General features: G+C 49.5%; 1 protein-coding gene across 2 annotated transcripts in view; it reads left to right on the top strand.

Annotated features, from left to right (window-relative positions):
• Nucleotides 1-12,208, top strand: part of PSME4 (proteasome activator subunit 4) — a 338,013-nt gene that overhangs the window by 257,012 nt on the left and 68,793 nt on the right. For both annotated transcript variants that reach the window (XM_068233125.1, XM_068233124.1), the window contains exons 41-42: nt 1,036-1,121; nt 5,874-6,002. In XM_068233125.1, coding sequence (XP_068089226.1) covers nt 1,036-1,121; nt 5,874-6,002 — 215 coding nt within the window. The remainder of the gene's footprint in view (nt 1-1,035; nt 1,122-5,873; nt 6,003-12,208) is intronic.

Genomic DNA, 12,208 nt, shown 5'->3' with positions numbered 1-12,208 from the left:
AGTACGGTGTAGGACATGCGCAGCCCAGCCAGTGCCTGCACAGTAGTGCACAACTCCAGCGACCCGGAAGAGGCTGGTGGAGGGGCATCTAGGTAGGATGCGGGGCAGAGAGGAGAACAGGGGGACCAACGGGCATTAGTACAGGTGACAGTATATACCCGCCAACCAACCCCCTCCAATTCCATCCCCTATCGTAAATAATAATAAATTATGTTGCTAGTACAATGTATGGCAACAATATATTATTTGGAAATAATCTTGTATTTTTTCTGTTTCTACACTATCAATAATCACTAGCCACTTATTAATAAGATATAATAGTAATATACTGTCATTACCTTCATATTAAAAATGATGAGACCCTAACGTAACTATGTAATTTTTTTTAAAGTGTCACTTTTTTTTTTAACTTTGTAGCTATGGGGATGTGGGGGAGGGGAGGTTAATAAGGTTTTATTAAATATATCGTGGATTAACTTTAATTTGTACTTTTTGGACACTTGCCACTAGGCCAGACATGGGCAAACTTGGCCCTCCAGCTGTTAAGAAACTACAAGTCCCACAATGCATTGCAGGAGTCTTACAGCTGCAGTCATGACTCGTAATGGCAAATGCATTGTGGGACTTGTAGTTCCTTAACAGCTGGAGGGCCAAGTTTGCCTATGCCTGCACTAGGCCAAACTTTTAACTTTCTCTTTTATGAATCAACATGCCTCGAGGCATGTTAATTCATTCACAGGGGCTTCTGTTGGCTCGGGAACTGTTGTTCCCCTTCACCAATCGATCCCCTGTAAGAGCTATGGGGAATGATTGGCAGTGCACATATGTGCGAGCTTCCGCCGCAACAACATCGGATGCAAATACTTGTCCAGATAGACTTCTGCGGCTCCTATCTGAACGGCTATAGTCGTCCAGATAGGATGAACTGGTTAAAGAAAAATATGCGAGTGTAGCCAGTGTTCACATGCCTGCTGGTCTTTCAGGTGTGCCGCTGGTGTTCCATTTATAGCTTGTTTTTACTCCTTTGTGTCGCAGTATTGAAGTGGATCATGGCGAGTGCAGGACGATCGTTTTGTACATCTGTCCCAGAGCAGCTACGGCTTCTGCCATTATTGTTCAAGGTCAGTTTATCAAGGCGAGGGCCAGAAAACACGACTTTTGTTCTTCCTTCCTTTTTGTTACTCTGTGCTGTTTTGTGTTTTCTTGTTTGTTTGTTTTTCATTTAAATGGCTAAAGTTTTATTTAGTTTATTTGGTGGTGTTGTAGTGATTGTTACTGTGTAATGCTCATGTTATATGAGATGTTGGGTGGTGCTCAGTGACCTTTTTGGGAGAAGCTGATTGAATGAAATGCACCTGTACACGGACAGGGCAGGGCTGTGGAGTCGGAACAATTTCTGGGTATCTGATTCTGACTGTATCTCCTCCCTTCCTTCCTTCTCCTCCTCCTCCTCCATCCTTCTCCCCCTCCCCCCCCCCCCCCCCCCGATCCTCCCTTCCTTCCTTCTCCCCCTCCCCCCCCTCCCCCCGATCCTCCCTTCCTTCCTCTTATGTTCCACTTAGGAATATGGATAAGCACATTTCTGCGATACTTGAGGGATGGGAGACCAGGGACACATCCTGATGTACAGTGCTGTGAGGTCATCATGGCCGGTGTACAGTGCTGTGAGGTCATCATGGCTGGCGTACAGTGCTGTGAGGTCATCATAGCTGGCGTACAGTGCTGTGGGGTCATCATGGCTGATGTACAGTGCTGTGAGGTCATCATGGCTGGCGTACAGTGCTGTGAGGTCATCATGGCCGATGTACAGTGCTGTGAGGTCATCATGGCTGACGTACAGTGCTGTGAGGTCATCATGGCCGATGTACAGTGCTGTGAGGTCATCATGGCTGACGTACAGTGCTGTGAGGTCATCATGGCTGGCGTACAGTGCTGTGGGGTCATCATGGCTGATGTACAGTGCTGTGAGGTCATCATGGCTGGCGTACAGTGCTGTGAGGTCATCATGGCCGATGTACAGTGCTGTGAGGTCATCATGGCTGACGTACAGTGCTGTGAGGTCATCATGGCTGGCGTACAGTGCTGTGGGGTCATCATGGCTGATGTACAGTGCTGTGAGGTCATCATGGCTGGCGTACAGTGCTGTGAGGTCATCATGGCCGATGTACAGTGCTGTGAGGTCATCATGGCTGACGTACAGTGCTGTGAGGTCATCATGGCTGGCGTACAGTGCTGTGAGGTCATCATGGCTGATGTACAGTGCTGTGGGGTCATCATGGCTGACGTACAGTGCTGTGAGGTCATCATGGCTGACGTACAGTGCTGTGAGGTCATCATGGCTGACGTACAGTGCTGTGAGGTCATCATGGCTGGTGTACAGTGCTGTGGGGTCATCATGGCTGATGTACAGTGCTGTGAGGTCATCATGGCTGGCGTACAGTGCTGTGAGGTCATCATGGCTGATGTACAGTGCTGTGAGGTCATCATGGCTGGTGTACAGTGCTGTGAGGTCATCATGGCTGGTGTACAGTGCTGTGAGGTCATCATGGCTGGCGTACAGTGCTGTGGGGTCATCATGGCTGACGGTACAGTGCTGTGAGGTCATCATGGCCGATGTACAGTGCTGTGAGGTCATCATGGCCGACGTACAGTGCTGTGAGGTCATCATGGCCGATGTACAGTGCTGTGAGGTCATCATGGCTGACGTACAGTGCTGTGAGGTCATCATGGCCGGTGTACAGTGCTGTGAGGTCATCATGGCCGGTGTACAGTGCTGTGAGGTCATCATGGCCGATGTACAGTGCTGTGAGGTCATCATGGCTGAAGTACAGTGCTGTGAGGTCATCATGGCCGATGTACAGTGCTGTGAGGTCATCATGGCTGACGTACAGTGCTGTGAGGTCATCATGGCCGATGTACAGTGCTGTGAGGTCATCATGGCTGACGTACAGTGCTGTGAGGTCATCATGGCCGGTGTACAGTGCTGTAAGGTCATCATGGCTGATGTACAGTGCTGTGAGGTCATCATGGCCGATGTACAGTGCTGTGAGGTCATCATGGCTGGTGTACAGTGCTGTGAGGTCATCATGGCTGGTGTACAGTGTTGTGAGGTCATCATGGCCGACGTACAGTGCTGTGAGGTCATCATGGCCGACGTACAGTGCTGTGAGGTCATCATGGCCGACGTACAGTGCTGTGAGGTCATCATGGCCGACGTACAGTGCTGTGAGGTCATCATGGCCGATGTACAGTGCTGTGAGGTCATCATGGCCGATGTACAGTGCTGTGAGGTCATCATGGCCGATGTACAGTGCTGTGAGGTCATCATGGCTGGTGTACAGTGCTGTGAGGTCATCATGGCTGGTGTACAGTGCTGTGAGGTCATCATGGCTGGTGTACAGTGCTGTGAGGTCATCATGGCTGACGTACAGTGCTGTGAGGTCATCATGGCTGACGTACAGTGCTGTGAGGTCATCATGGCTGACGTACAGTGCTGTGAGGTCATCAAGGCTGACGTACAGTGCTGTGAGGTCATCATGGCTGACGTACAGTGCTGTGAGGTCATCATGGCTGACGTACAGTGCTGTGAGGTCATCAAGGCTGACGTACAGTGCTGTGAGGTCATCAAGGCTGACGTACAGTGCTGTGAGGACATCATGGCTGACGTACAGTGCTGTGAGGACATCATGGCTGACGTACAGTGCTGTGAGGTCATCATGGCTGGCGTACAGTGCTGTGAGGTCATCATGGCTGGCGTACAGTGCTGAGGTCATCATGGCTGGCGTACAGTGCTGTGAGGTCATCATGGCTGGCGTACAGTGCTGTGAGGTCATCATGGCTGGCGTACAGTGCTGTGAGGTCATCATGGCTGGCGTACAGTGCTGTGAGGTCATCATGGCTGGCGTACAGTGCTGTGAGGTCATCATGGCTGGCGTACAGTGCTGTGAGGTCATCATGGCTGGCGTACAGTGCTGTGAGGTCATCATGGCTGGCGTACAGTGCTGTGAGGTCATCATGGCTGGCGTACAGTGCTGTGAGGTCATCATGGCTGACGTACAGTGCTGTGAGGTCATCATGGCTGACCTACAGTGCTGTGAGGTCATCATGGCTGATGTACAGTGCTGTGAGGTCATCATGGCTGACGTACAGTGCTGTGAGGTCATCATGGCTGATGTACAGTGCTGTGAGGTCATCATGGCTGATGTACAGTGCTGTGAGGTCATCATGGCTGATGTACAGTGCTGTGAGGTCATCATGGCTGACGTACAGTGCTGTGAGGTCATCATGGCTGACGTACAGTGCTGTGAGGTCATCATGGCCGGTGTACAGTGCTGTGAGGTCATCATGGCCGGTGTACAGTGCTGTGAGGTCATCATGGCTGGTGTACAGTGCTGTGAGGTCATCATGGCTGGCGTACAGTGCTGTGAGGTCATCATGGCTGGTGTACAGTGCTGTGAGGTCATCATGGCTGATGTACAGTGCTGTGAGGTCATCATGGCCGATGTACAGTGCTGTGAGGTCATCATGGCCGATGTACAGTGCTGTGAGGTCATCATGGCCGACGTACAGTGCTGTGAGGTCATCATGGCTGACCTACAGTGCTGTGAGGTCATCATGGCTGATGTACAGTGCTGTGAGGTCATCATGGCTGATGTACAGTGCTGTGAGGTCATCATGGCCGATGTACAGTGCTGTGAGGTCATCATGGCTGACGTACAGTGCTGTGAGGTCATCATGGCCGGTGTACAGTGCTGTGAGGTCATCATGGCCGGTGTACAGTGCTGTGAGGTCATCATGGCTGGTGTACAGTGCTGTGAGGTCATCATGGCTGGTGTACAGTGCTGTGAGGTCATCATGGCCGACGTACAGTGCTGTGAGGTCATCATGGCCGACGTACAGTGCTGTGAGGTCATCATGGCCGACGTACAGTGCTGTGAGGTCATCATGGCCGACGTACAGTGCTGTGAGGTCATCATGGCCGACGTACAGTGCTGTGAGGTCATCATGGCCGACGTACAGTGCTGTGAGGTCATCATGGCCGACGTACAGTGCTGTGAGGTCATCATGGCCGACGTACAGTGCTGTGAGGTCATCATGGCCGACGTACAGTGCTGTGAGGTCATCATGGCCGACGTACAGTGCTGTGAGGTCATCATGGCCGACGTACAGTGCTGTGAGGTCATCATGGCCGGTGTACAGTGCTGTGAGGCTTGAGGTCATCATGGCCGGTGTACAGTGCTGTGAGGTCATCATGGCCGGTGTACAGTGCTGTGAGGTCATCATGGCTGACGTACAGTGCTGTGAGGTCATCATGGCTGACGTACAGTGCTGTGAGGTCATCATGGCTGGCGTACAGTGCTGTGAGGTCATCATGGCTGACGTACAGTGCTGTGTGGTCATCATGGCCGACGTACAGTTCTGTGAGGTCATCATGGCCGATGTACAGTGCTGTGAGGTCATCATGGCCGATGTACAGTGCTGTGAGGTCATCATGGCTGACGGTACAGTGCTGTGAGGTCATCATGGCTGGTGTACAGTGCTGTGAGGTCATCATGGCTGATATACACTGCTCTGAGCAGAGAAATCTTTGGATAAGCAGATGCTCCGCACATTTTGCCTGAGGAAGCGGGTATCCCGGCGAAACGTGTCGCAGGGAAGTTTGTTGTTGTAATTTTTCTTATTGAATAAAGATTGGCTTTTGAATATTGAGTGTCCGGCTGCCTGGAGGCAAGTCCACCACTGCCTCCCTTTTAAATGGTTCTTAATACATTTCACTCTGAATTGGCGCCTCTGTGTCATCTGCGTATACTTTTCCATCTCAGAGTTATAATTGGGTTTCATTACAATGCTTATTTGGGTTTGTTTTTTCCTAGATTGCACCTGTTGAAAATGACACAAACTATGATGAGCTGAAAAGAGACGCCAAAATGTGTTTATCGCTAATGTCTCAAGGGTTATTGTACCCTGAGCAGGTGCCGCTGGCCCTGGAGGTCCTGAAGCAGGTAAGTGCCGTATTGTCCTCTAGTATGCCAACCTCCATTGCCAGGGAGTTCCACACAGCTGGTGAGATAACTGCTGCCTCTGAGCAAACCAACCCATGCAGGCTGTCCCCAGAGTTACAGGAAATATCCTCCTCTGTGTGAGTACGGGGATGGACTTGCCCCGCCCACCTGTTACACCCACTCACAGCTCCACATTGCTCAACAGGACTTGCCCCGCCCACCTGTTACACCCACTCACAGCTCCACATTGCTCAACTGGACTTGCCCCGCCCACTCTCCGGCACCCACCCATATCTCCAAAGTGCTCAGCTGGACTTGCCCCGCCCACTCTCCTGCACCCACCCACATCTCCACATTGCTCAGCCCACCTACGGTCACTTTTAGTAGAGACAGAGGAGATGAGTCCATCAGGGAACTTCCATAAAGTAACTGCAGGGAACATTGAGTTCTATATTGCTGTCCTTTGCAAAAGCTGTGGGTACTTATGTATTATTCCATCTACTATAAACGTTATAATTACCGGGACAAATGGGCAAATAAAATGTGGCTTTTGTCCACAGTAGCACCTTTTACTTTAAATCTATAATGGCCAAAAACGGACACTTTTTTCTTATTATTCCCATTGAAATGCATTTAGAATAAAATAATTCTTACCAAAAAGTAACACCCAAAGAAATCCTAACTGGGGATGAAAAAAACAAGGTACAGATCATTTCATTGTGATAAGTAGTGATAAAGTTATTGGCAAATAGAAGGGAGGAGCGCTGACAGGTGCAAATTGCTCTGGTCCATAAAACCCCTCAGTGGTGAACGGTTTTCAATCCACCAGCAAGCAAGAAAATTCCCAAATTAATGATTTGATATTTTCACCAACTTTTAGGCACTTTTCAATTGTAAAAATCTACAAATGTATTTTAAAGAGCAGATGAGACGTCTCTCCTGAGAGATAACTTGCTGAATTACATGTGGCCCTGGTGTGTTGTGTCTCCTATTGTGATGCTGTATGTTGTGTCCCCTCAGACAGTGAGGAGCAGATGAGGTGTCTCCTGAGAGATAGCTTGCTGAATTACATGTGGCCCTGGTGTGTTGTGTCTCCTATTGTGATGCTGTATGTTGTGTTCCCTCAGACAGTGAGGAGCAGATGAGAGGTGTCTCCTGAGAGATAACTTGCTGAATTACATGTGGCCCTGGTGTGTTGTGTCTCCTATTGTGATGCTGTATGTTGTGTCCCCTCAGACAGTGAGGAGCAGATGAGAGGTGTCTCCTGAGAGATAACTTGCTGAATTACATGTGGCCCTGGTGTGTTGTGTCTCCTATTGTGATGCTGTATGTTGTGTCCCCTCAGACAGTGAGGAGCAGATTAGGTGTCTCCTGAGAGATAGCTTGCTGAATTACATGTGGCCCTGGTGTGTTGTGTCTCCTATTGTGATGCTGTATGGTGTGTCCCCTCAGACAGTGAGGAGCAGATGAGGTGTCTCCTGAGAGATAGCTTGCTGAATTACATGTGGCCCTGGTGTGTTGTGTCTCCTATTGTGATCCTGTATGTTGTGTTCCCTCAGACAGTGAGGAGCAGATGAGAGGTGTCTCCTGAGAGATAACTTGCTGAATTACATGTGGACCTGGTGTGTTGTGTCTCCTATTGTGATGCTGTATGTTGTGTTCCCTCAGACAGTGAGGAGCAGATGAGAGGTGTCTCCTGAGAGATAGCTTGCTGAATTACATGTGGCCCTGGTGTGTTGTGTCTCCTATTGTGATGCTGTATGTTGTGTTCCCCTCAGACAGTGAGGGGCAGATGAGGTGTCTCCTGAGAGATAGCTTGCTGAATTACATGTGGCCCTGGTGTGTTGTGTCTCCTATTGTGATGCTGTATGTTGTGTTCCCCTCAGACAGTGAGGAGCAGATGAGGTGTCTCCTGAGAGATAGCTTGCTGAATTACATGTGGCCCTGGTGTGTTGTGTCTCCTATTGTGATGCTGTATGTTGTGTTCCCTCAGACAGTGAGGGGCAGATGAGGTGTCTCCAGAGAGATAGCTTGCTGAATTACATGTGGCCCTGGTGTGTTGTGTCTCCTATTGTGATGCTGTATGTTGTGTTCCCCTCAGACAGTGAGGAGCAGATGAGGTGTCTCCTGAGAGATAGCTTGCTGAATTACATGTGGCCCTGGTGTGTTGTGTCTCCTATTGTGATGCTGTATGTTGTGTTCCCTCAGACAGTGAGGAGCAGATGAGGTGTCTCCTGAGAGATAGCTTGCTGAATTACATGTGGCCCTGGTGTGTTGTGTCTCCTATTGTGATGCTGTATGTGGTGTTCCCTCAGACAGTGAGGAGCAGATGAGGTGTCTCCTGAGAGATAGCTTGCTGAATTACATGTGGCCCTGGTGTGTTGTGTCTCCTATTGTGATGCTGTATGTTGTGTTCCCCTCAGACAGTGAGGAGCAGATGAGGTGTCTCCTGAGAGATAGCTTGCTGAATTACATGTGGCCCTGGTGTGTTGTGTCTCCTATTGTGATGCTGTATGTTGTGTTCCCCTCAGACAGTGAGGGGCAGATGAGAGGTGTCTCCTGAGAGATAGCTTGCTGAATTACATGTGGCCCTGGTGTGTTGTGTCTCCTATTGTGATGCTGTATGTTGTGTTCCCTCAGACAGTGAGGAGCAGATGAGGTGTCTCCTGAGAGATAGCTTGCTGAATTACATGTGGCCCTGGTGTGTTGTGTCTCCTATTGTGATGCTGTATGTTGTGTTCCCTCAGACAGTGAGGAGCAGATGAGGTGTCTCCTGAGAGATAACTTGCTGAATTACATGTGGCCCTGGTGTGTTGTGTCTCCTATTGTGATGCTGTATGTTGTGTTCCCTCAGACAGTGAGGAGCAGATGAGAGGTGTCTCCTGAGAGATAGCTTGCTGAATTACATGTGGCCCTGGTGTGTTGTGTCTCCTATTGTGATGCTGTATGTTGTGTTCCCTCAGACAGTGAGGGGCAGATGAGGTGTCTCCTGAGAGATAGCTTGCTGAATTACATGTGGCCCTGGTGTGTTGTGTCTCCTATTGTGATGCTGTATGTTGTGTTCCCCTCAGACAGTGAGGAGCAGATGAGGTGTCTCCTGAGAGATGGCTTGCTGAATTACATGTGGCCCTGGTGTGTTGTGTCTCCTATTGTGATGCTGTATGTTGTGTTCCCTCAGACAGTGAGGAGCAGATGAGGTGTCTCCTGAGAGATAGCTTGCTGAATTACATATGGCCTGGTGTGTTGTGTCTCCTATTGTGATGCTGTATGTTGTGTATCCCTCAGACAGTGAGGAGCAGATGAGAGGTGTCTCCTGAGAGATAACTTGCTGAATTACATGTGGCCTGGTGTGTTGTGTCTCCTATTGTGATGCTGTATGTTGTGTTCCCTCAGACAGTGAGGAGCAGATGAGAGGTGTCTCCTGAGAGATAGCTTGCTGAATTACATGTGACCCTGGTGTGTTGTGTCTCCTATTGTGATCCTGTATGTTGTGTTCCCCTCAGACAGTGAGGAGCAGATGAGAGGTGTCTCCTGAGAGATAGCTTGCTGAATTACATGTGGCCCTGGTGTGTTGTGTCTCCTATTGTGATGCTGTATGTTGTGTTCCCTCAGACAGTGAGGAGCAGATGAGAGGTGTCTCCTGAGAGATAGCTTGCTGAATTACATGTGGCCCTGGTGTGTTGTGTCTCCTATTGTGATGCTGTATGTTGTGTTCCCTCAGACAGTGAGGAGCAGATGAGGTGTCTCCTGAGAGATAACTTGCTGAATTACATGTGGCCCTGGTGTGTTGTGTCTCCTATTGTGATGCTGTATGTTGTGTTCCCTCAGACAGTGAGGGGCAGATGAGGTGTCTCCTGAGAGATAGCTTGCTGAATTACATGTGGCCCTGGTGTGTTGTGTCTCCTATTGTGATGCTGTATGTTGTGTTCCCTCAGACAGTGAGGAGCAGATGAGAGGTGTCTCCTGAGAGATAGCTTGCTGAATTACATGTGGCCCTGGTGTGTTGTGTCTCCTATTGTGATGCTGTATGTTGTGTTCCCTCAGACAGTGAGGAGCAGATGAGGTGTCTCCTGAGAGATAGCTTGCTGAATTACATGTGGCCTTGGTGTGTTGTGTCTCCTATTGTGATGCTGTATGTGGTGTTCCCCTCAGACAGTGAGGAGCAGATGAGAGGTGTCTCCTGAGAGATAGCTTGCTGAATTACATGTGGCCCTGGTGTGTTGTGTCTCCTATTGTGATGCTGTATGTTGTGTTCCCTCAGACAGTGAGGAGCAGATGAGGTGTCTCCTGAGAGATAACTTGCTGAATTACATGTGGCCCTGGTGTGTTGTGTCTCCTATTGTGATGCTGTATGTTGTGTTCCCTCAGACAGTGAGGAGCAGATGAGGTGTCTCCTGAGAGATAGCTTGCTGAATTACATGTGGCCCTGGTGTGTTGTGTCTCCTATTGTGATGCTGTATGTTGTGTTCCCTCAGACAGTGAGGAGCAGATGAGGTGTCTCCTGAGAGATAGCTTGCTGAATTACATGTGGCCCTGGTGTGTTGTGTCTCCTATTTTGATGCTGTATGTTGTGTTCCCTCAGACAGTGAGGAGCAGATGAGGTGTCTCCTGAGAGATAGCTTGCTGAATTACATGTGGCCCTGGTGTGTTGTGTCTCCTATTGTGATGCTGTATGTTGTGTTCCCCTCAGACAGTGAGGGGCAGATGAGGTGTCTCCTGAGAGATAGCTTGCTGAATTACATGTGGCCCTGGTGTGTTGTGTCTCCTATTGTGATGCTGTATGTTGTGTTCCCTCAGACAGTGAGGGGCAGATGAGGTGTCTCCTGAGAGATAGCTTGCTGAATTACATGTGGCCCTGGTGTGTTGTGTCTCCTATTGTGATGCTGTATGTGGTGTTCCCCTCAGACAGTGAGGAGCAGATGAGGTGTCTCCTGAGAGATAACTTGCTGAATTACTTGTGGCCTGGTGTGTTGTGTCTCCTATTGTGATGCTGTATGTTGTGTTCCCTCAGACAGTGAGGAGCAGATGAGGTGTCTCCTGAGAGATAGCTTGCTGAATTACATGTGGCCCTGATGTGTTGTGTCTCCTATTGTGATGCTGTATGTTGTGTTCCCTCAGACAGTGAGGGGCAGATGAGAGGTGTCTCCTGAGAGATAACTTGCTGAATTACATGTGGCCCTGGTGTGTTGTGTCTCCTATTGTGATGCTGTATGTTGTGTTCCCTCAGACAGTGAGGAGCAGATGAGGTGTCTCCTGAGAGATAGCTTGCTGAATTACATGTGGCCTTGGTGTGTTGTGTCTCCTATTGTGATGCTGTATGTTGTGTTCCCTCAGACAGTGAGGAGCAGATGAGAGGTGTCTCCTGAGAGATGGCTTGCTGAATTACATGTGGCCATGGTGTGTTGTGTCTCCTATTGTGATGCTGTATGTTGTGTTCCCTCAGACAGTGAGGGGCAGATGAGGTGTCTCCTGAGAGATGGCTTGCTGAATTACATGTGGCCCTGGTGTGTTGTGTCTCCTATTGTGATGCTGTATGTTGTGTTCCCTCAGACAGTGAGGAGCAGATGAGAGGTGTCTCCTGAGAGATAGCTTGCTGAATTACATGTGGCCCTGGTGTGTTGTGTCTCCTATTTTGATGCTGTATGTTGTGTTCCCTCAGACAGTGAGGAGCAGATGAGGTGTCTCCTGAGAGATAGCTTGCTGAATTACATGTGGCCCTGATGTGTTGTGTCTCCTATTGTGATGCTGTATGTTGTGTTCCCTCAGACAGTGAGGGGCAGATGAGAGGTGTCTCCTGAGAGATAACTTGCTGAATTACATGTGGCCCTGGTGTGTTGTGTCTCCTATTGTGATGCTGTATGTTGTGTTCCCTCAGACAGTGAGGAGCAGATGAGGTGTCTCCTGAGAGATAGCTTGCTGAATTACATGTGGCCTTGGTGTGTTGTGTCTCCTATTGTGATGCTGTATGTTGTGTTCCCTCAGACAGTGAGGAGCAGATGAGAGGTGTCTCCTGAGAGATAGCTTGCTGAATTACATGTGGCCCTGGTGTGTTGTGTCTCCTATTGTGATGCTGTATGTTGTGTTCCCTCAGACAGTGAGGAGCAGATGAGGTGTCTCCTGAGAGATAACTTGCTGAATTACATGTGGCCATGGTGTGTTGTGTCTCCTATTGTGATGCTGTATGTTGTGTTCCCTCAGACAGTGAG

This window comes from Hyperolius riggenbachi, chromosome 4 (assembly GCF_040937935.1).
Source record: "Hyperolius riggenbachi isolate aHypRig1 chromosome 4, aHypRig1.pri, whole genome shotgun sequence".
NCBI lineage: Eukaryota > Metazoa > Chordata > Amphibia > Anura > Hyperoliidae > Hyperolius > Hyperolius riggenbachi.
The sequence above is the reverse complement of the archived record's forward strand: the minus strand, read 5'-3'. Positions and strand labels throughout refer to the sequence as shown.